Genomic DNA, 24512 nt, shown 5'->3' on the forward strand with positions numbered 1-24512 from the left:
AGACTGAAATGATTTTTTCATTCCAGATATCTACAGCCAAACGAACAAGCAGAAAGAGATGACTTCATTTATGAACCTCTCCATTTTTAAGCACTAACTCTTCTAAGAAAATGGTGTATGGCTTTTGCTTAGCAAAAACAGAACTTGGTCATTTGGAGGCAGGAGCCAAAAGTTACAGGATCAAAGGATAAAGTCTGCCTGGTGCGTAATATCTGAGAAGGAATCCCTTCCACATGACCGGGGTTGTTGAGACTTAGAGCCTGGTCAGCCTAGCCTATAAAGAATCTCAGACTTGCACCTTAGAAGGAAAAAAGATCGAAACCTAACATCAAATATTTATCAAGCAGTGAAAATGAGCTGAGTGTTAGCAGTTTTCACCTGGACCTTGGTTTTACCTTCAAGGTTCCTTTCCAAAGAACAGGGAGAGTCACATTAACCCCGATAAGGCTCAGAGAGGCTCACGTGGTTACAACTGACATGTCTGCACAGCCACCCTCTTCTCCAGAAGCTCTGGCCATTCACGACGCCCACACTGGGCAGCCGTGTGTACCCAGGCTCTCAGAGGAGACGGGGACAGATATTTCAGGCCACCCAAATGAAGGGTGTTGCTCAGGATGCCCAACCATTTAACTCTGGGGCACAGCTGACCGATAAGACACAGACAGGTAAAGGTGTGCCCTTCTCTGCCCATTTCCATAGCCTAGCTATCAGTCTCATACTTGGATGGAATTGGAACACAACACACCCTCAGGGCAAGGAAGCTTTAATTATTGATGTGGCTTCTGACACATCCCAGGAGCATATGGCTTTTACTCCTTCCACTAACGAGTTGCTAACTTTACGAAAACTTGCTCCATAACGATGTCTAACATTCAGGAATCTGCACCTACCGCAGCTCCAAAGTCACTCAGGACAGGCAGGGGATGCAGCCCACCACGTGCTCCGTCAGCAGAAGGCGGCACGGCACGGCACACCTTTGGGGCTAAGAAGAAGGTGTCGGCGTACCGCCAAGCACGCAGCAAGACGTGGCAGTAGCCAACGCGCTGCTGGGATTATAGCCAGGCTAGCGCAGTGTTTAGCAGCTGCTTTTCAACCCCGGGGCTGGTGGCAGAAGGGTACTTCTCGTTTCGTGCAAGATTCAAAGGAAATAACTGACATAAAAAGCTGATGGCCCAGAAGGACAAATATATCACAGGGATGATCCATTTTAAAGGGGAGATACTAAAAGTAGCACTAAGCAAGTCCCAAACTAAGCCCTGCTTAGTTTCAAATCAGCTCAAGAAATAAGAACAAAAGGCCACGCCGTCACGTGCCGCGTGCCCTTAACTCTACCTGATTTTAAAGGGGTTACAGGTGCCAAACACCTCCCGGGAGCGGTGCAAGCAGAGGAGCAGGCGCAGGCTCTCCACCCCGACCAACTCCACCTTCCAAGGACAGGGCTGTCCCCCTGCACGCCCAGGGGCACACGGGATGGGACACGGTCTGCGCGACACCCCACTTCAGAGAACTGTTCCCACCAGCAGAACAGAAATGACTCTCCCAGTCCCTCCTACGCAGTCATCTTATTTCACCCAAAAATTTCCCAGGAGTGATCTGAAGGAGCGTTAATTTCCACACAGATGAAAACACAGGCCACAAAAACAACAAACGGGAATATTTTCCATGATACATTAAGATGGTGTAAAATCTGGAGAAAAGACATGGAACTTCGCAAGACCCATCAGTGAGCATGGCTGGTTCATCAGAAACAAGGAACACGGTGACTCCCCCTAGCACTGCCCAAGAGCCAAGTACTATTCCTGTTAATGCATATGAACACAGATACTGAAACTCAAGAGAAACCAAGCCAAAACCATAAGCAAACCCCTAGACAGGCTGACCAGGCATACTCCCAAGGCTCACCACTCCATCCCCGCAGGGTTCTCAGAACGTCCTGATGTTCAACTGACTGATTTTCCATGCAAGTATAAACTTATAGATCAGGTAAACAGCAGAAGGATTCATTGAGCTCTTTGTTTGTTGAAATCTAAACATGCTAACTTACCAGCTGGAGTTGAATCAGATCCAAATCCCTCCTGTTCCCCACAGCAAAATAACCCTGTCAAGCAGCAGGCCCACAGAGAAGATGCTTCCCTCCAAGGAGAGGGCAGCCCGCTGAGCTGGAACAGACTCTGCTCTTTGTGTCGCCGTCACGACTTTATAAGGGCAGAAACATGCATCTGTGCCTTACAGTGGTGATGCTCGGGCACGGAATTACCTCTCTGCGAGAGGCTCCCACAAAGGGAACCCAAGGTCTTTTGAGGGACTGAGCGCAGACTGCCACAGGGCCAGCAAGAGCAGGTGGATGCCTGGAGCTGGACAAAGGATGCTGGGTAAGAGACTGGCTGAGAGCTGCAGAAGAAATCATGTCTGTATGGAAAAGACAGGAATAAACTCTTACAAATCTGTAATCTGGTAGCTGAAAAACCCTGAGATCAGAAAGGCCCGCAGGCGTAAGGGCCTTTAAAACAATAGTAGTATGCAATAAATTAAGTCTTCCATGGTATGTGGCAGTTGGCCAAAAGGGTCAGTGTGAATCCGCCAGGTGACGGGTCCAAATATGTGCAAAAGGACAGCCATAAGGCTGAGTAGGGGGTTCACAACAATAAATGCCGTCAGGAGAACAGCCTGCAATGAGAGAGATGCAGTAAAAGGGCAGAACAAGAAAACAGAGGCTCCAAGAGAGGCAAACCCCAAGATACTACGCGCAACTGAGAGATGAAATCGGAAGGGACAAGATCAGAAGCAAGACGGCACTCTCCAATTCTGCCAGTTCTGACAAAGGAACCCCAAACTCGTGGCTAAGATGAAAGCATTCAAGAGAGGACGCAGCATCAGCAACAAGATGCAGTTATTTCATCGAGCAGGGAACTTGCCCAAAGATCATTTGACGTGCTTGCATTACCGCACTTCATATCTCAATATGCAGTCCTTTACTAAAATCACTACAAGGGGCGGGGAACTGAGCTGCACTGGGAAAGGCAGCATGTGAACCGGAGATTTTCTTCTTCTTTTATAACATCAGGCTTCTAGAACTTCAATATCTTCAAAAGGTCAGTTTAATCTTTATGTAGAGTGACCTCTGCAGTCTTTAAGAGGTTCGCACGTAACAACGCTGTAGTTAGCCCGAAGGAAAGTCTTCCTAGCCATCTGTCTAGAGCTTGCACTTCCCAGTTCAAACGTATGCTCTCTCTCTACACATCGATGACCCAGACTTGAACCGCCAGATTCCTAACAAGACTCAGAGGCCGCTCCGGCAAAGCATGTTTAAAAGGTGAGTTAGCACTGTGCCCCGAAGAACGGGATGGCTCTAAAAGACGGAGCTCACATAAAGTCAAAGTCAAAAACATCTAAACAGGATAAGAAAATGAAAAAATGAAATGAGGCCTTCATTTGACTTCATGAAGATGCTACAAATCCCATTTGTTTAGAAGGAGCAGACCAAGGCAGTCACTAGAAATTGCTAGGAAAGGATCAGAATATGAAGCCCAGAAGACATGATGACAGCTATAAGGTACTACTCCATGTCAGGAAACTATAAGCAAGGTGGCAATGAATAGCGGGTGGACCTTGTTTAGAGAGAACAATAAATATGTGTTTGGGGTATTCTCACCGAGCTTTATATAGGCCATTGCGAGACTCTTACCCACAACCCCATAAGCTGCTTTTCTTTCTCTCTTCTTTGGAGCCGTGAGAGGTTACAGAAGCCATCGAATCTGTCCTGCTGTGATCTGATCTAATCTGGCCAGTACTGCTTGGATTCCACGGGAAGAGAAGGAAGACTTGAAAAACGCACGGCTCTGGGGACCAGGGCAGAGGACAGGAGCCATGCTGGACTGTTTGATTTAAGTTTTAGGCCAAGCTGTTTGGAAGCACGGTACCTTTGAATTTTTTGGCATCTGCCTCGTGCACTGACCACAGTTCCTTTAAAATTATGTCCCCTTCCAAAACGCCCCAAATGACCCCCCAAAATTGCCCATCTTGGCCTCGTTTTCCTTATTTCCATCTCATTAATGACCAAGGCTGACCAAATGAATACCCAGCTGTGCTGGGCACTATCAGGTTCATGGATGCAGGTAGGTTTTAGACCACCCTGCGATGTAAGTAAGAGCTGTGGTATACTGACTAAGGCATCCAAGTGCTGCCCCCACTTCAGAGGAAGAACCTCCAACTGCTTTCTGGGTACCAGAGGTTGGCTGCTGCTTTACCACTGGCGCACAAGCAACAGGAAGGCACGCCGCTGAAATCTGCTGTCCAAACACTCTGAAGCTAACACCGTGGTCCTTTTAGAGCCTAAACACTTAATCGCCGCCAGTGACTGCGTGGAGTACCACGTTGTCCAAAGCCTGAAGAGCAAACAGGAAAGGCTGGGTGCAGGTTAGCAACAAAAACAAGATATACAACTGCAACCTGCCAGGCAGAGACCTACACCATTCTGTTTCCTTGGGTTTGCAGGTGCCAGGCAGCTCATGGGAAGTCCTCGTAACTGCCCAACTCTACAGTACTGCATCGGTAGGAAAACGGCCCTGCTGCAAGAGAACCTTGATTCCAAGGCTGCGGTTGAAATTAAACATATAGAGGCCGTGGTGTCTTTATGAAAGGCAGCCTGCGGCCGAAGCCGGAGTTGCTAGAAGGCCGAGCTGCTGCCAGCGGGGCCGTGTGTAGGAATGCAAACACGATGCTCACCGGCGGGAGCCCCATTCACACAAAGGCCTCCTGATGCCTCTCCAGCAGCACAACGCTTCCTTCAAGGAAGCACCGTAGTTTCCTACGTCCCTTCTCAATCCCTCTTCACTGCTAAGGAAGTTCTCACAGCGTTATGCAATCCGATTAGGAATACCACCCAAAGGCAGAGACCCTCACGAAGGCTGTGACTGTTTGCTGTGGCCAAGCTTGGAGGAACCCAGCCCTGACACAGGGCCAGGTATCTTCCACTTTCTGCCTCAATATCTTTCCCCGTTTGCCAAGCAGGTTCTGTCGTTTACCTTCACTACTTCTCTATGCCTTGATTTATGGCATGGAGTATGTTGTGTCTTAAAAACCTGCCAATTCATTGAACAGGCGAAAACCACAACAGAGTTCACTAATACAGCCAAACAGAGCAAACACTGGCGTTACACATTTTACAGCTGTGACTGGGCCTCCCCAGTACATTTTGTGTTACTTTTTCATTTTTAACATCCCAGCAAAATTCAGGAAGGGTAATCAGCACATTAGGGCTCACATCTGAAGTCTGAGCAAAGGCTGTATCGGTTCTTCAGTCTCCATCCTGAATTGTCATACCCAGTATTATTGTACCTTAAAAAAACGCTGTTGGGCAGAGGAAGGTATATAGAATGGGTGGGAGAAGACAGTCAAACAAGCCTGAGCTTGAATCCTAACTGAAATGACCCAGGAGAGAATCAAACCATCACGTAACCAGCAGATGCACGATTACACCACCAGCCTGCACGCACACTGATGCTGGGCAGCACCTACGGAAGCTGAAGCACAGAAGAAGAGAGGGCTTAAAAAGGGACCTTTATGGAGTCGTTATCATGAGCACACTGAGAGCAGAGGCCCATGCCCCTGGACTGGGCTCCTGCCCACGTCCAAGCGCCCGCTCTCTCTTGGTAGGGTCCAGCAGCTTCAGGAGGGTGCTGGTAACTGCAAACACCCGTGCAGAGAAGGTGCTCTATCAAAGGTTGTAAGATGCCATGTGAGGGCCGCCCTTCTAATTAGCATGACCCGCAGCAAAATTAGTGTCACCGCCAGGCCAGAGAGCTGATGGTTGTTTGTAAACCCATCAGAGACAGAAAAAAGCCAGTCACTGTCAGAATGGTCCGGAGACACCTTCCTTCACTGCCACGTACCTTATACTCACAGCACGAACCAGTGCAAAACTTATCACCGCTTAAAAGAAAACACAACCTTTCCTTCACAACGGGCAAACTGCATCACATATTGACTCAGCTGCTCTTTCAACATTTTCTCCATTTCTCCCGCATGCACAGCCACCTTATCGCTACCTTATGTAAAGCCAGTTTATCATCATCTGAACTTGGACTGCAATTTTTCTCACAGAGCTCGGTGCAGGGCATCAACACCTTCTCGCACAACACCAGCAACTTTAAAGCTAATGCTGATTCCTGACAACACGTGAAAGGCATCTGCAATGACCAGAACGGTATCGCATGCAATGACGGGGGACACGGACAGCTCCTGCCAATAGCAAGCACGCTCATAGATTTGCTAACATCAAGTTAACAAATGACTGAAAAGCACTATTACCTTAATGACAAAAATTTCTGAACAAACCACTTCAAGAGTGATTCATATTTCACAGACCTCACAGCATTTGTACTATTGACTTCATTAATCCACACGCACAAAAACCGCTCCCAACTTTTCCATAGCGACTTATCATATTATGAGAAGTCTGCAGTGAAGCCATAGCACTAGACCTTTTCATTTACGACACTCCAGTTAACTGCACATTTCAGTACCCTGCAAAGCGCCATGCAGTATTAAAGCTGGATGGGAGCTCATCTGAAACCTTTCATCCAGATACTTCAAAGCTGAGAGGATCCAAACCACCCGTCTTGTCTTTACTAGCTGTGTGGGGCAGCGTTTAGGTCCCAGCCTGTGCCTGCCATTCCCAAGTCATGCCAGCTGCTGTACAGAAAGAGAGCAAAAAAGCAGTGCCTGAGTCCTCACTGTTTTGCTTTAGCATGAGCAAAACCAGAATTCATTTTACCAAAGCAAAATACAGCCTTCTCCATCTCTGCATATAAATTAAAGGTACCAAAGAATATTAATGAAGTACATTCTGTGCCAAAGTCTTATCTGGTTATTTTTTTCATCACATTTATTTCAGAAGCAACTAAAAACTCTGATGTGAAACAGGTCTTCTGGTTATTTCTGAAAAAGGAGAAGGTCTGCTTACAGGCAGTGATCAAAAACTGAGGGCGGGGATGGAGAGAAGAAAAAGAGAACAGAGGAAATGGGTAAACACAGCTCATATCTCCTACCTTCTGCCTGCTGTTAATAAAGGTAAAGATTTTCACAGTTATCTTCACCCTTTCAACCTCTCTCCCCATTGATCCAACCATCAAGTAATAATCTTAGGCTTAGGGCATCACACAGCTTTCTACCAGCAAAGTGCAACAACACAACGGAGTTGAGAACAGCAAGCGAGGAGGAGGAGGAAAGCGTGGGGAGCAGCCAGCTGAAGGGGGAAGGGTAGCTACCGAAAGTTGTGACAAAACCCCTGTTTCAGGGTCTCTGTATAGTAAATCCCACAATGATAACAGGATCCATGAAAAAGTTTCGACTGTAACAGCATTTTTCCCCTGAATTCACTCCTGCAACGGCCGTATCCAAGAGACACTCTTGAGGCCTCTACTTTGCACATCTTGTGAAACGCAGGACAACACACGTGACACGAGTGCCGGTCCCCTTCTCCTAAGACACGTGGGCAGGGTGCTCCTCAGGCCTTCCAGCAACAGAGCTGTCAGACTTGAAATCAAGCATCCTCCGCCCCACCGTGAAGTCAGGGTGGCAGCAAGCCCGGGGGAAGTTACGCTTAAAGAGCCAAGAATACCTTATCTCAAAGGATAAGGTGGAGCTTTACTTTTCCCCTCTTGCAAAATTGGTTATTAAGTAATCTGTTTATGTCACACATACCAGCTCTCCTAACAGTGGCATTACAGCAGTATGTCATTACCTTCAAGGAAAGGAACGTGCAGTGCTCTAAATGAATGGGAATGGTTTTCTTGCACAGGAGGTTCAGCTTAGGGCAGCGCCTCTTCCTGATTTCCCCCAAGAAAGCCTACGTTTTCGCACTTGCTTTCCTTCCACGCTCCGAAGCGGACCCAGGCAGATCCTGCGGCCCACTGAGTCAGGCTTCTGGGCACCGACGTGCAATGTCAGTGATGGCCAGCGAAGCAGCTCTTCCTAACTAACATGCACTGAATTAACCAGCTGAAGCCTCCCACTGATAAAAGACAGCAGGGGGTGAGGTGGAATGGAATAATTTTCCTATGTCAACAAAATAGCAACACGTTCCAGGGTAGGACCAGACTGAGGTACCATCTTAGGGACACATGAAACAATCTCTGGAACGCGGCCAAAGGGACATACTTTTGTCAGGTATGCACGGTTTCTATTAACATTAATTTACTCAGCAAGGGCACGACCGACAATTGCCCCAAGCTGAAACTGTCTCAACAGCCTACTGACCAAAAATGCCTGGTTTTCCCGCTCCTTAAAGAGCAAAGTCCTTCCTTCTGCCCCACACCTTCACATAATCAAATCAGCAAGCGATGTGGTAATTCAGAGCTGCTATCCCCATCTCACAGACGTAACGTGAGGTTATCAACTACCAATAAAATGACACCATTCCGTTTCTCTCTTCTTGTGAGGAATGCGCGGGAGAGGGATGGCTCAAAATGACACCTTGGTAAGTCTGTCTTCATCTGTTTGACATCAAACCGAGACACAAGCAACAAAAGCAGCCTGCTTTCTAAGCCCCTTATAATGTTTCGCAGTAGGGTTTCCCCGTTCTCCCCTGCAAACTCCTGCAGCTGGGGAATCCCACTGCCCTAACACTACGCTGCCAGCTCTCTTCTGACAAAGGTTACAATTCCCCTTTCCCTAGCAGAAAGAAAATAAAACAGTCTCTCCTCTCTGCTCAGTTGTTTTTCTTTTCCTACAAGTTTAGTGAAATGAAGAGTAGCTTTAAAAGAGCCTACCTGAGAAATCTGGTCAATATTGACTGCTAGGTGCAAAAAAATTATTGGGAAAGGAATAGAAAGAAGAGGCAAACAACTTTATGCTGTGTATGTTGTTTCCTCATGAGAGCAGGCTAAAAATAAAAACTATCAGAAAAATAAAATATACCTGGAGGTAACAATTCCACTTGCTGTTACCTTCTTCTACAGAGGATGCCATTACTGTAAGCCTTTTAGAAAAGCAAGTTATAAACACCCCATGAGAGTGGCTGAAGGAACAGAGAGCACTTCAGAGCTAACACCTTCAGGTCTGCAGACAAATGCTCTCCTTGAAACCACTCCACTTGCAGTGCAGAAAGCTAGCAGAGAGATTAAAAGCATCTGCACCACGAGTCAGCCAAAGGTCTTCAACCTCATGTTTTAGCCCTTCCACGGTGTCTTAAACTGAAAGAGAGCAGATTTAGACTGGATATAAAGAAGAAATTCTTCACTGTGAGGGTGATGGGGCACTGGCCCAGGTTGCCCAGAGACGCTGTGGGTGCCCCGTCCCTGGCAGTCCCTGAGGCTGGGCTGGATGGGGCTCTGAGCAAGCTGGTCTAGCGGAAGGTGTCCCTGCTAGTTCTGTTTGGAACTTGGTGATCTTTGAAAGGTCCCTTCAAACCCAAAGCAGTCTGTGAGCCTACAACTCATTCTATACATGCAGACTATGACTACGTGGGGTGCATACTGGATACACACATATATTAACTGTACTCATATACAGGGCACAAACCCAGGCAGAGAGTTAAATGTAGCTGAGGACATGCGTAGAATCATAGTATCAGTTAGGTTCAAAATCTTCCCCTCTAAAGGAAGTAAGACCTCTTCAAAATGCCAAAGCCTTTAATGATGACTTGCGCTGTGGTAATATCCCAGATTTGCCAGGTACGCTGCGAATTCAAGGCTGTCCCACTCCAGAAGAGTGGAAAGGCTGAGCAGCAACTCACGAACCGAATCATACGTGCACCGTACATGCATCGTGACACCGACAGATGCTACGGCGTCAGCACCGGCCCCGCCACAGATGGCAGCTCCTTTTGTGATTTAGCTAGGTCACTCGCAGAAGCCTGGCGAGAATCAAGGCTGTGCCTTTCGCACGAACAAGGGAATTAGCTGGTTACAGAGCTCCGAGTCTCTCCGGAGGCTCAGACAAGCAGCTACAGTTCTCGGAGGCCTGTCGCATGCAATTAGGAATACTTGTTTCACCTCCTCTTCTCCTTACCCCAGCGAGATGAACTGCAACTGGTCTGTTAGCCCAGCGAAATCAAATAAGGATGAATTCCATGCTGAAATGCGGAGATAAACACACCACATCTACAAATGTTACTTAAAGCATTAACCACAGCCTTTTTCACAGCACCTGCAGACAGTTGAAAATGACACTCCTGTGCTGCTCTCCACAAACAGCAATTTGTATTATACTCCTGGAGTGTCACATGCGGGCAATACACACCACAGCAGCATGTGGCAACATTTAAGACAGTAAAATATAGGAAATGTTCTCCCTCTCTCCCCTCTCAAATGTTTCTGCTGTGCCAAAGCGTCGATTATTCTACAAGCAAAAGGCTAATACAAATCCCCATCACTCCGACCCTGCAGACAGCAAATGGCCTAACATGATGACTTATAGCTACTGAGCACAGATTACTTCATACAAGAGAAGAAGAAAACACAGCCTTTTTCATGGAAATGGCTGGTTTGATGTGCTGGAAGTGTTCTAATCCATCTTTCTGGAGATGATTTTCTTTCATGCTGCTTGATCCTTTACTGCCCATTACCAGTGACATGGCTGTAACCCTACACCTTTAAACCGAGAAGCCACAGGCATTTGGTTGCAGGTAAAGAAAAGAGAAAAAAATTGGATAGCTAAGCCAAGAGGGAGGGAAGAATAGCACTTGTGAGGTGAAATGCTGGCCTCCTTTCCCTTCTAGGTAAAGCACATACCCTATCGTCCTTTCCTCCTTCTCCCCCACTAGTTTGTCAAGCACACAGTCAACTGATCCTCGTAAAACAAGAAAAAGAGAATTTGCTGCAGATAATTCACTGCTATCAGCTTAAAAATCTTCCACAGAGAACCTTAACCTAAACTCCTTTAAATTCCTTTTACCTTTGGGATTTCACAACATTCTTAGTTAGAAAATAAAACCACTTTCAAAGGAGCCTGCTCTTTCCCTAAGAAGTGAAGAAACTGTTTGCTCTGTGAAAAAAAGCCCCTCTTCAAGGGAAAAACCCTCCCTTTATTCCTCCTAAGCTAAAAGGATAACCCAGGCAAACATCCCCTTGCTGCCTTACGTCCGCCCCGACACTCGGTACAAATCCTGCTCGTTTTTCCAGTTCGCTTCTCCATCCACAGCACCTGCCACCGTATTCCAGCACATCCAAGTGCAGTGGCAATACAGAAGTGTTGCCAAAACTATATTCGTAGGGGAAAGAAAAACAAATAGCCCTGATATTTCACGGCCACTATGCAGACACGATTTTGTGGGAAGTAGAAATGGGTGCCAGCAGCATTTAACGCCATTCACTCCTGAATTTGAAGAAGAGGATTTCTTTAAAAAGCCAGTTCCCCCCCGATCAAGCTCACCCGTGTTTCAGTCAATTTTAGGATTAATTACTCGGCAAAACAAAGGAGCCCTTTCTCTCCGCTATCCGACTGTGCCGATCGTACGTACAAATACAAACTGTGAAGGTACCCTTTCTCCCCAGCAGTCCAAGGTCTCTTACCTTCCACTTCTTCTTCATCACATACATGTTTAAGGAAGGAAGCCCCTCTATCCAGTACTGCCTCGTCCTCCATCCTATAGTAATAGAAAAGAAAAAAGGAATGCTCAGACTTCTCCTGGAGTGAGCTATTTGAACCAGCCCAGGTCCTGGGCAGGTTAACTTGCAAGCTGTTGTTCATGTTCCTGTGGGCGCTCCTGTTCTCCTTCCCGCGCCTGCTGTTCCTTCATAGAGCTCCTTTCAAATGCCGTTTGGTTTAAGCTGGCCTCACGTAGCTCGAATTCTAACCTTGAGAGGACATCAGTGGTGACAGGTGTGAGGAAGGTAATCCCAGATACAAGCCTCTGGGTTTTTTTCCTGTTTCTTGTTTCTTTTGTTTGTTTGTTTGTTAGTTTTTCCCCCTCCTCCTTTTTTTCTTTTTTCTAAAAAGGACTTATACACACGCAGGCAAGTTTGGGACCGTTTATGCAATAGCCAAGAGTTTGTGGAATGCCAGTTTCCCTTTAAAGTTCCTCTAAAAGACCTCGGCCGCAGAACCACATCTACAAGCAAGCACGCACGCTACACACAGACGTACACACGCGTTCGAATGCACAGTGGGAGACCAGCCTCTCAGCCGGCCTCTTAATACCAGCAAAGCACCCTTGTCTGCGGAGAGACAAGCTTTGTGTCACATGTTGGCCTTACAGAAATCTGACATATGAGGATTATCCCAAGACTGAGTTACAGTAAGTCAGACCATCACAGCAGTCATTTATGTGTGTCATCCGTTCATTCATCCATTTGGGGACAGGTTTTAGGAGCTGCCCCCTTTCCCCTCGCCTTTTCCCTCCACCTCTTATCTGCTTCTCTGTATAGAAGAGACTCCTAATTCTACACCTTTGCCGTAAGAGTCGTCCTGTGGTGCTGCCCAGAACAGGTGCTGCTGTATTTCACCCACAAAATAAGACCCTGCATGCTTTCCAAGGGTTCACCTGCAAATTCACTTTTGACGAGCAAATATTAAAATGCTAAAATAACAACAACAAAAATATCTCGCTATATTAAATCACCTCCTTTCACACCACTTAGAGGCGAAGCACACGTTTGCTGCTCACTGGACAGTCCCTGTGGAAGCTTTCTGTCTTAACACAACTGGAGACCGAGCTGGTAACCGTTTTTCCTACCAATGGCAAGAAACAGGCATATGGGGGTAACGATCAAAAAACAGTACCTTTGCCTTATATTCCCCTGGATGGAACAGGGGCAAACTCGGTATAGCAAAAGACAAAGGCTTCAGAACATCTTCACATCCATATCGCTTCCACTCGTGATCCCACAATATCCTCCGAATGCAGTAGCAGCAAACGTATAATAGAGTCTTTTAAGGGCACATACAAATACAGGAGTATAAAAACCGAGTGGATGAATACCACAGAAATCCAAATGTCTGAGGATATCTACCTTGCATGTCAACACCTACCTGAACAAGAAAAAAACCAAACAAACAAAAAAACCAAAAACCAACAAAAACCACAAAAAAAAAAAATCTGCCACAAAAGAAAGTACCAGAGCCCTTGTTTTCTGAAAGAATTAGCACAGCAGCCACTCTCCAATCTTTGCCAGGTTTCTCTCCACCTCAAGCACCTTTATTAACATGCCATTGCCCTCATCCTTGGTTCTCAGCTCCCATGAGCGAGTCTCAAATACTTTACAGATAAAAAAAGAACAAAGCAAAAAGGGTCCGATTCAAAACCATTAACTGAGCTTTTGGAAATACACATTTTGCATCTGGATTATTGGCTGGCAGCAAATAATACAGCACCGTACCCAGAAATGAACTCGAGCATCAGCTGCTGAGCTGAGGTCCAATGCAAACACCTGGAACAAGGCCCACCTCCCCTTCACACAGGCTGTTTCTGCCCGCGCTGTCTGCAAGAGACGCAGAAGCCAAAGGATTTGAAGAGCAAAGTTTCTCTGACTGAAGAAAGGTACCGTTTCACAGGCAGCTGCGCCCTGTGCAAAGGGGTAGGATGTGCTTCTTGCCAAGAAAACACACAGAGCCAGCACTCGGGCACACACACGGAAGCCTTCCCCAAAAGCTCCGGTCCTTCGTTAAATTATTCAAGCCTATTTATGCATCTTTTCTAAGGCAACAAAAGGGACCATATTTCATGGCTGCTCCTGCCCGTTTGTGATGGTTGTGAAGGAACACCCTAATTTTTATTTCTTTTAATTTTGATTTTTATTCCTCAAAAAGCAGCACAGTAGCTACTTGCTATAAACACAACCGAAGGCATCTGGAACAGATGGGACGGGATTTCCAGCCCAAACACAAACCGCACACACTTTATTACTCCATAAAGTCTGTTCTTACACTTTCACACACAACATGCCTCGGCATTTGCCTCCGTTCCTCGAGCACTGACACATTCCAGCCCCTCAGCATGTGTGTGTGCGTGCAACCACCCCTGCACATCCCACAGCCCCAGCTCAAACACCCGTTTTCCAGCGCCAGTTTCTCCACGCCACCTTCGGCAGCACCAGTCCAGGTGCGCAGCACCCAAGAAGCATCAGCCTCATGGTGGGGAGGAGAGGGAGAAAAGTGGGGACAGGAAGAAAGGGAGCAATTTCCACTGCCTGCAAGGAATACAGCGCTGACAAAAATTCACTGGGTGCCATCCACCCGGTGGAACGTCTGCTCAATTTCCCCAGCGCAGCAGTGCACCCTGCCAGCATCGCCCTGCCCCTAGGGGAGCCCCGCTTGCTGCGGAGCCCTCCCAGGGCGGCACCTCACCTGCAGGCAGCAGGGCTGGACCCCACGCTTCCCCCCACCCTCCCACCTTTCCTCCCTTGGATCAGCGTATCACATTGAACTAACAGCTGCGCTTTCTAGCTGCAGACGGTTGGAAGACCGCTTACAACACATTGCGAGCCCGATGCTTCCCCTGAAACGTGCGCAGAGCGGATCCGAAGGAGCTGGGGGGTTTAAAGGGCCAGGAATAGAGCTTGGGTCGCCTTGGCACAGCGCCCTGTCTCTAATCCGCAGGAGTTTAGTGATTAGACTCCCAAGCGCCACCTCCCTCAACTTGGTCTTTTCTGTCCTTCTCAGATTACTGCAGGATTTCTTCAGGCAGAAGTCTAGCAAGAAAACATCCTTTATGAATTTGCACGGGGGAAGTATTTCAGCCCCCTGGAATTTTTCATGTAACATGACATGGGACTTGCAGAAATATTAAAAAAAAAAAAAATACATGAAACAACAGCAAAATCTTCGCTTGGGTCTTCAGGGGAGAGCTGGCAGAGTCCAACCAGTGAAGCACTGCAGCAAGAAAAGGTATTTTCACCACCCCCTGGAGAAGACACACACACACTGGGTAGAGGTAAGAAAGAGTTTAAAGTTTTTTAGGGCCTCTGACCAGAAATGTGCCTTAGTTTAAGCCTGGTTTACGAGTTCCTTGTAGTAAGGTAAAAAGCAAGGGACATTCAGACACTTTTTATCTAGAGCCACATCTTCAGTACCGTTACTGCAATGTTTTGGAAACAAACCTCAAAAAAAAAAAAAAAATTGTTTTTTCTATTTTTAGGGTCTAGACCTAAGCAAGTCATGTACTCCGACGAAATATACTCACAAGTAGAAACCTATGTGCTGCTTGGGTGATGGACCTCTCTGGGCAGATCATTAGATGGGTACCAAACATCTTTAGAAGTGACATCATGTGTCAATAGGATTTTAACCAGCATCACACACAGCCTACCCAACGCAGCATGCAGCTCGAACCTAAATTTGCAGACCGCTCGCACATACAGCTCACGGAAATAGTCTACTCAAAGAACAGGACCAATTTAATACCAACAGGGATCGGGAACTTGGAAAAGGAGAGACAAGTCAGTATAAGGTGGGCCAAAGCAAAGGAAGTCGAATACCACAAAGCAGAAAAGAAGATGAGAAGCCTCTTCCCCAGCGAGCAGAGCACACCCTGAGAAATGAGCAAGGGCGTTCGCTGCCCTGCTCCCAGTAACTTTTGGGGTAACAGCATTTCTGAGCATTCAGCGTTAGCATAGCAAACCTGATTTGGGTTCTGAAGCAAAGCACTGCGGTTCAAACCCAAATTATCAGCAATAGGCTAAAAAAAAAACCCCAAAAAACCCCAAAACCAATTACTCAGAACTCCTTGCCTCCTTCCCCTTGGCTAACGCTCATCTGACAGTCTCTGTTTTGCTCATCACGTCAAAAATTCTTCTCATTATAGGTCTCCTTGTTGTAGCGCCGAATGCTTGTAACACGTCTTCAGAGCAGCAGGTAACCTCGGCTCTACCGTCCCCAGTGCTAACCGGGGCAGAGACCCACAGCCAGCCCTCCCGCCTCCCCAGCCGGGGCCTTAATAGATGGGGCGCTGCCACCGCCCTGCCGTGGTGACGAGGGGCTCCCCGCAGGCAGAGGGGGCCCGGCCCAGGGCCCCGCTGCTGCTGGCTGCCTCCAGGGACACCGTCCCGGCCTTCCCACCGGCAGTAATCAACACCAGCGCTTTCGGTAACTGCGTGATTTATGGCAGGAGAAGAGGGAAACTAGTGTTTGGCATAAATAAAGCAGAAGGGCTGATGTGGCAACGCGAGCTGTTGCATGGAGATACAGCTCGCTCCAGCGAATAAACGCCTAATGTCGCTGGGGAGCAAGAAACAAGAGTTATTACTTGCTGATAAGCTTTCAGATTCTGCCCATTTCAAACGTCTTTTGCAATCAGGAATAAACTCCAGCAAACTCTGGACTGAACAAAGACAAAGAAAACCGGAGCCAGCACTGTAACTAAAACGGATAGCATAACGCAGAGCCCATGTGAAAGTCCCATTTAAAGAACAATCCTTCTGCAATAAGGCAGGGCACAGAGTGCGTCAACGGCTTCAGGGAGGAGAGAGAATTGCAAACATTGGGTCACAGAGCAGCAACGCCTGCCGGCTGATACAGCAGCCCTGACAGCGAGGCTCCAAAAGGGTCAAACCTGCTAACGAAACGTGCCTGCCCAGCCACGCTGCACGACAGCTCCTGCTCTACAGCTCTTACGCGCAGGTGTCTGGAAGCTGTCTATGTTCGTGGGAAAGGCAGGTGAAATACCATCTTCCTGAGCACACAGGATCAACCGCCCTCGTTTGCTTCTGAGAGCCTGGCATCGTTTACCCGGCAGGACTTTCTTCCACAGAAAACTGCTGTCTGTAAGGCTCAGTGGGAGCACAACAGGTGGGGATGCGGGGGGAGGAAAGAGACAAAACCAAGCGAACAGCACTCCAGGCATCGTTGGCTAAGCTGTTTGGCAGGTCTCACAATCCCACGAGGATTACACCTGACCCTACACATACACCGTTCCCCCTCACCATTTACCTCCCAAACACAAAAGGGGGAAACTGTCCAGCACACGAGTCATTTTTCCTCTTAGAGGCTGAAACGATAAGTTTCCAGCTGAGGACTCTACAGCACCCAGCAGAACAGGCAACCGCCTCTGACAGCTTGATCTGTTTGGGCATTCCAATGCCCACCCCACAAAGGCCTCCTGCACCCCTGCGATGCCTCCCTGTGCTGCTAGGAACAAACTCAGGGTGACCATGTGCACATCCCCATCAGCTGCAGTTTTGCTGCCGGTAATCACGAGCAGAGCTTGGAAAAAAAAACGCGACGTGGCTTGCAAGGAACAGCCACGGGTACAACCACAGCCCCACTCCGCACAGCTGCCCACAAGGCGTGAGAGGCCTGCTCACGACAACCGAGCTGGCATTCAGAGTCCTTCGCCGGGCTGAGACACGTCCTCCACCAACAACGCTACTTGTGACATGCGACATCGCTCAACCTTCAACAACAGATGGAACAACACAACCTGATGGTTGCATCTAGATGACAGCACCAGCTAGACCTGGAGGCTCACAGAGACGGGACACACAGAGCCTGGACCCGAGGAGAGACAGAGGTAATAGTAAGTCTTTTCTCTGCAACCTGTGGAGCATTCAGATACTGCGATGATAGCGGCCAAGTAAACAGGAAACTAGGAAGGAGACTTGGTCCCAATTGATGCTCTCACAGCCCATACGCAAATGCTTGAATAAACAGACCGAATATGACCGATTCCTTTTTAGGGGCTAGATGTGTTTTGTTTTCCTCACGTACTTGCATATGGGCTCTATCACACAGAAGAATGAGCTTCTGACTATACTCAGCATGGTCTGGTTGATGCACTTTTAGAACGCATTGCCAAATTTATCTTGGATGCATTTTCCCCTCTCAGCTCTAAAACAGCATTATTTACATGCTTTCTCAGCAAAAGGTTGTGCTCACCAGGAGCAGAGGAGGACAGAAGCCTCTGCTTCCTGCAGAAACAACTTGCACTATAATGTTTTTTAATCCAAACATAAACCCAGGTTCTTTTAAAATAACTCTCGATAATCAGCTAGGAACTAGTACCCAAGATGACTACTTTGCACAACACAACCGAGGAGAGCAGATGCAGAAAACCTCATCTCAGCTCTTCCCCCCCCTACACACCTCTTGGCTGAATGGAGAACGCTGTTTCCCCACTTCAGAGCAACGCCAAACATCTCCTGTACATAACCGTGAGGCCACTACCGATGCTACAAGACTAAAACCTGTAAATGCAAGCAAGGGGCTAAAGCACCCTTTGTTCTGGACATGTAGGAAAATGCTGGAACATACACGACCTCCAAGGAGCGTTGACTGTTCATTTGTTTTGGGCTGTGCTTCACCTTTTTGCAGCACCAACTCCTACTTTCTAGTTCCGATGAACTACCAGCACGTGTTGGACCACGATGCATACAACACAGTTGATGGTTAATTGCACATGCTGTAGCGAAACAAGGAGGAGGCAAAAAGAAAGAAAGCTTTATCATCGTGCTACCAACTTACAAGAAACTGCACACGTTCTGGATTACTTATCTTTTCAAAGGGCACATGAAAACTCAAAGGTTCACGGTTGCTTGCTCGTGTCTCTCAAGCATGACAGTGACATAAGCCTTTTTTTACTTGACAGTGAAGCACGCTTGTGACAGGGGCTTTGGAGAAAAGACGAGCACAAGGCAGGGTAAGTACACCCTTCACCAGCCCATGTAAATCACTGAGGTTATGCTTCCCGTCTTCCCCTCCCTCGAGGTCCTTTCCCAGAAGCCCGCCGAGGTCAGAGTTACAACAAGATGGCACGCACAGGAGACGAGCCACCAGCTTTTGCACAGCACGCAAGAACCCCGCCAGCCAGGCCTGCGTCACTGGCGGAGCTTTGTAAAGCAGTACGCATCCTGCACCCACCGCTAGGCTAACGCTCCCTGCAAAGAGCTGCAGGACCGCTTCGCAGATTTCGTGCTATTTCGCTTGCTTTCTTCTCTTTTAACCACCCTCACGCTCAGTATGTTCCTGAGAATAAGTCATTTAAATAGACACGCTCTTTCAGTGCTCTTTATCCCTCAGAAACCTCCCTTCCGAGAGGCTGCCTCCCCACCAGTACTTCAATGGCGTTTTCTGCAGGAAGCCGTTTGCCTTTACACTGCTGCCCCTTCATTTGGTTCAAATATTTCCCCTGTCAACTCAGTGTGGTCTCGTCAGCAGGTTATGAAGAACTAGAGAAAGCCACAAACCAAGGCTACCTCTGATCAATCAGGCGGCATCAGGTAGAACACAAACACTGATACGGGTTATTTGCTTGAAATGTGTCAGGCACGTGTATTTTGCTCCAGAAAAAGTAGCCCATTCATTCAGTAATACGGTGCCAGGCTATTTAGATTACTGAAGGCGGGTTTAGAATGAATGAGACATTTTTGAAAACAGGGGGAGTGTGAGGGGAGGGACTTCTATTGGGTTTGGTTTTTAATAAATTCCCAATTAAGTCATCTCATTGTTAGGTGAAACGTTTCACTCTACAGAGGTATTCTGAGGGACTGACGTAACGTCCCATTACAGGGCTTACGTCTCGGTTCTTGACTACATCTTGTTTTCAAAAACTCTTACTGACTGGAACGTCAAGAACTTGAAAGGTTTATCTTAACTCATGGGTGAAGCCTATGAGAGCACCTTCCTGAAACCAAGGGAAGAATTATTTAAATTTACTTTGACAAAATAAGCTCCATCATTTGGATTTCAATTTAGATCTCCAACAACTTCAGGAGAACTCTTCAACTTGGATACGTTCCAAAAATGGAATAATTACTAGGCAAAAATAATTAGGAGTGAATGAAACTGAAGCTTTCTTCTGCACAAACAAGAAAGTAACATTATCAAAACACGGGAATACAAGTGGAGATATTGGCGCTGGACCCTAGGGTAGGTGTAGCAGCTGAAGCCACTGTTTTATTATATTTAGATTGCTTACCGTAGAGTGACACAACTCTATAAAAACTGATGAAGTCAGCTGACTGCATACTTTCATTTCCTTCTCTTAAAGAAAATCACAGAGGTGTAACTGCAGACGTACCAGCAAGGACAAGTCTACCTTTCATTCAAGCTGAATTTGAAACAGGCAGCGCCTCAGTTAAAGCCCTCTCTCCAGCAGGACGAGGTGAACCCCGACAGCCAAGCACCTGGCTCCTGACATCTTCCACATACACCTGCGATATTTCACATAGCGAGAGCCAGGAGAACGTATAGCGATGCTCTGAAAGGAACTCAAGATTGCACTTATGTAGGAGCTTTATGAGCCAGTCAATGGGGAGAAGTCGTTTCAGACTGCAATTATGATGAATATATCTGTCGGAGGCTAACACAAACCAGACATTTTTGTAGCTTAATTTGGTGCGAAGCATGAAATATAAATAATAAAAAAGTTTCCTCTAGAGGCAGAATGGTGACAAGGTTTAAACCCACAAGCAGTAGCGGATTTTTCCTGAAAAATTATTATTTAAAGACAGCCTGCAGGATCTGATTTTTTTCTTCTTTTTGGCATTTATTACTTCAACAATGTCATGTCCCACATAGTTTTTGTTACAGTTTATGCCTTATAGGCAACTTCTTACTTGACCATGTTTTACACTTCCAATTGGCTATCCCCACCTTTTTTTTCCCAGTCTTGCATATTGATGGAAAAAAGAACAGTGTTCAATTTTGGCATGAAAAAGTTCCTAAAATCCCCCACCTGCTTCTAAACACTTGCGTGGGATAAAAAAAAGGGTTAGCTAAATCTTAGGGGTAGTTCAAAAATGGAAAAGTGGCAGATGGAGAGAGCCTGTTTCAGGAGTGGACTGAACAAGAAGGCTAGCATGTAAAGATGGCCACAACACACAGCGTACGTTTGCCCCATTTAAAGCAAATTAGTCAGTGCACAACAGATTTATAATTTAGCATGTGATTTGAGGCTCAGTAAACCTCCAGAGGGCTGATTGACAAGAGCGTTTTCATGTGCTCTTCAAGTAAACCCGTGTCTATTTAAAAACAATCCTGTTTTATAAAGTAGTTGGTCTTCGTTCAAGCCTCGTGTAAGAGCCCTTTTCGAGAAATCTGTGCCTAAGTGTATTGTGTCATAAGACTGGGTATCACGGACTAAGAACCGCCTGCAATATTACAAGTATGTATTTTACATCAGCTCAGCTCACTACTGCAACGGGTGCAGGACTTCAAAAGAACATAATTAACAGGGGTTCTGAATACACCTATATATAGATACATATATATAAACCTAGGCAAGAAAAGAGCAACTGTGGGAAATCTTCCCAGCACCTGCTGAATATTGCCTACACAGAGTCTCAAAAAGCAATGTACGCGTAGCTTGGACCTGCCACAGCTTTTCCTACCTCCAGACAAGGATGTTAAAGTGGGCGTCTCTGCCTTTTCAAAGAAAAAGGTGCTCTGAAATGGGAGTTCCTCAGTTTAAGTCCATTTCCCATTCAGCGAAAGAACAGGCCGTGAGTACAATGGGGGGTGGGGCAGCACACCGAGTGGCACCATTAACCCAGACCAGGTTTTCTCCAGGGAAGACAATCCAGTGCACCCAGTCCTGGATTCCCAGCAAGCAGCTCCCGCACTTGTCCTCCCATGTGACTGCTTTGGGGGAAAGTCTCTTCTCCATAACAATAACCCCCAGCACACAAAATAACCCCAGAAACACGAAATGTATATCGTAATTTCACTTCTGTAAGTACAATTTGGAACTTTCCCCTTCCTTCAAGCTTCATGCTTTCAAATGCACAACTCCGAGCTGCACGTTTTCCTCTCCATCACCTTCCCACGCATCTCTGAGATGCTGAAGTCATTCTAAAAGCATCACAAAACTCTGGACCACCGATGTTAATATCGGGCCTGAGCCAGGCCAGGCCCCAGCCAAGCGTGCAGTACAGAACGTACGCTGGCTTTCTGCTGGGAGGAGGACAGACAATACCTGATCCAGCACAAAGCTCGACTGGCAGAGGCAGAAAGCCTGGTTGTATAAAACGTTTTGGACGTATCGGAAGCAGCCAAGGGAGCTAACACACTTTCAGCACTTCACAGAGTGCAGTCACAGCATTTCTGATCCAATTCTCTGCACTCTCAAGTGATAAGCGGTTTCGCGATATGCTGGTTTCAAAAACATAATCCAGCATAAAGGATATTTTTAATATGGATGATTTCAGTAATCTGCTTCAACACTCAACCTCGTACACAGCCCGCGTGGCAGAACCGTGCAGCACAGATCGGCGCTACACCAACGGGAACTTCCTGAACCGTGCTTATCACCAAAATCCTCATGCAACTACAGAGCTTGCTGCCCTACCATAGACTGAGACACGGAGAAAGCGCGTGACCGAGAACCATGGACACAGAAAAAGTACATGACGGAGAACCATGAATATGTCAAAGGTTTTGTTTAATTTCTAAATTGTAGAGGCCTTGCCGGGTGGAGGGGAGAGAAAAAAGAAAAAGGAGAAAAAAAAAAAATCAGCCTCTGCAAACCTTACCTCGTACTAGATGAAAGTCCCTGTAAGATTATGTAATTTCTACAAGTTAGACAAGCTACTCAAAAGTAAGAAGGGATGTGATACCATTTGAGATGACACCAAAAGGAGTGCGATCAGGGCACACAGCTGTAAAACGAAGACAGAAGAGGCAAAGTCACCCAATCTAAACATCAGCACGCACACACAATCCAGGCAGGGGAAAGGCAACTTCTTCAGCAATACGAGACAAGCAAGACGACCGGTGGGCTTTGAGAGACTGAAGGGCTCCGAGCTAACCTCATCCTCACTGGCGTGACAACTGCTTCTCCGGAAGGCTTTGTAGCGACTGTTCCCCAGGGGAAATGAGACAAAACCTTCTCTGAAGAAGGTCCCTGGCATTGGTCCCAGTGCTAATTTAATAATAGTCAATCAAAACTAATGCAGACCTGATGGCTCGAATGCAAATAGCCAATTTTCAAACTAAACACCATTTTTGCCTCCACCAGCTGCACTGGGAGGGGGGGAAGGAAAAAACCAAAACCCAACAACAACAAAAAAACAAAAACCCAAAACCACAAACCAGTGCACGCTTACTGAAGGTGAAGAAACAACATTTCCAGGGAGAAGAGAGCAGAAAGAAATGCAAAACCAAGTTATTTCAAAGTCATCTGAAAATAAACTGAAGAATTTAATCGCTTTCTCTAATATAAGCTCTAGTCAGAAGAACAGAAGAACATAAGTCACAGCCCACAGCACCAGAGAGCCATTCTGTCTCTCAAGAGCACCAAGCGCTCAGCAAAAAAGCAACGATGCCAGCGCAAGCCCCAGAACCCAAAGGATGCAGGAATGACACCCACGAGGACCATTCATCAGAAGGGCGAAGGCGAGCAACAATTCCTTTCTGCATCGCCACAGCAGACCTGCCATCCTGCTCGGGTCTGTTGTGCCTCCCGGGGGCTCCCATCAGGCTGTTGGGACAAAATCACCGATGCCTGATCCCTGCCTGTATCGCTAACCAAACTTACATCCACATGCAGGGAAACCTTGCTGCTACTCAAAACTTCACGTCACGGTATCAGAGGGGCAGGTTCGTATGTCGTTTTGCCAATATTATCAGACAAAGGAAATAGCTGTCATAGAGCACCGACGGCCATTGGGATAAAAGACAGTCTGGAGGAACCTGACCACCGCGACCACTGGCCTCACAAAAGAGCTCATCCACACATTCGCTCCTTTAACAGCACCTGCAAAGAAAGCAAACAGAGATTTTGCACGCTTCTCAATCAAATTCCCTGCAGTGGGCAATCAGGGCTACCTTCGGGCACCCCTTGCCCTTCCACGTGCTCAGCTGATATAGCCATGAGAGCAATGCATTGCAGTGACCTGTTTACTGCCTTGTCTTCAACATCCGTGGTGCCAGCAAACAGTAGACCAAGCCTGTGATCTTTAAACTCAGACCTGCAGACTATCAATTAGCCATTAATAAGAGTTTGGCGCAGAGCAGGCAGGGGCACATGATTGTGGCTTTGCTGCGTTAGTCAGTGAACAAAACGATACGGGTTCTTTCACCACCAGCACACCAACTTCAACAGGAGGTACATGACACAGCATAAAAACAGAGTGGTATAAGCAGACAGCCCATGATCCCGCATAAAGTCAATCCATTTAGAAATGTTAAACTCACTTTACCAGCAAGAAGAGTTTGCTACTGGACTGGCATTTTGCTTCATGGGAGAGTAATGTTCGTAATTTGGTTCTAAGTGCCCTAAAGCTGGATTTACTGTAGCCTCCAACCACAGCCAGGAGCGCATAACTGAACTGCTGAGCGGGCAACTGCCAAGTTTTAACAAGACTGTCCTCTGGATGACATCCGTTTAAGGGCAGCCTAAAACAGCCTTACTCATATCAGCCTAAAACAAGACCGAGAACAAAACAATAAGCCAGAGCTGATAAGTAGTTTCTGGCCAGAAACTGTTCACAGCTACTTCTTACAAACTCTCTTCTAGCAACCCATTGCCACAGAAGAACAACTTGCGGGGAAAAACTGGTAGGAGCACAGTGATGCTGATAAGCAGCACTGTTGTAGGAGGCTCCGAGTCCTCCAAAGTAACCTGAAAACTAGTGTAATGA

The 24512-nt window shown here is 47.0% G+C and overlaps 1 protein-coding gene across 10 annotated transcripts in view; it reads right to left on the reverse strand.

Moving 5' to 3' along the window:
• SLC4A4 (solute carrier family 4 member 4) overlaps nucleotides 1–24512 on the reverse strand; it is a 228342-nt gene that overhangs the window by 150122 nt on the left and 53708 nt on the right. For all 10 annotated transcript variants that reach the window (XM_075089980.1, XM_075089983.1, XM_075089985.1 and 7 more), the window contains exon 2: nucleotides 11514–11587. In XM_075089980.1, the coding sequence (XP_074946081.1) occupies nucleotides 11514–11586 (73 nt within the window). In that variant the 5' untranslated portion in view covers nucleotide 11587. The remainder of the gene's footprint in view (nucleotides 1–11513; nucleotides 11588–24512) is intronic.

This window comes from Phalacrocorax aristotelis, chromosome 4 (genome assembly GCF_949628215.1).
Source record: "Phalacrocorax aristotelis chromosome 4, bGulAri2.1, whole genome shotgun sequence".
NCBI classification, from domain to species: domain Eukaryota; kingdom Metazoa; phylum Chordata; class Aves; order Suliformes; family Phalacrocoracidae; genus Phalacrocorax; species Phalacrocorax aristotelis.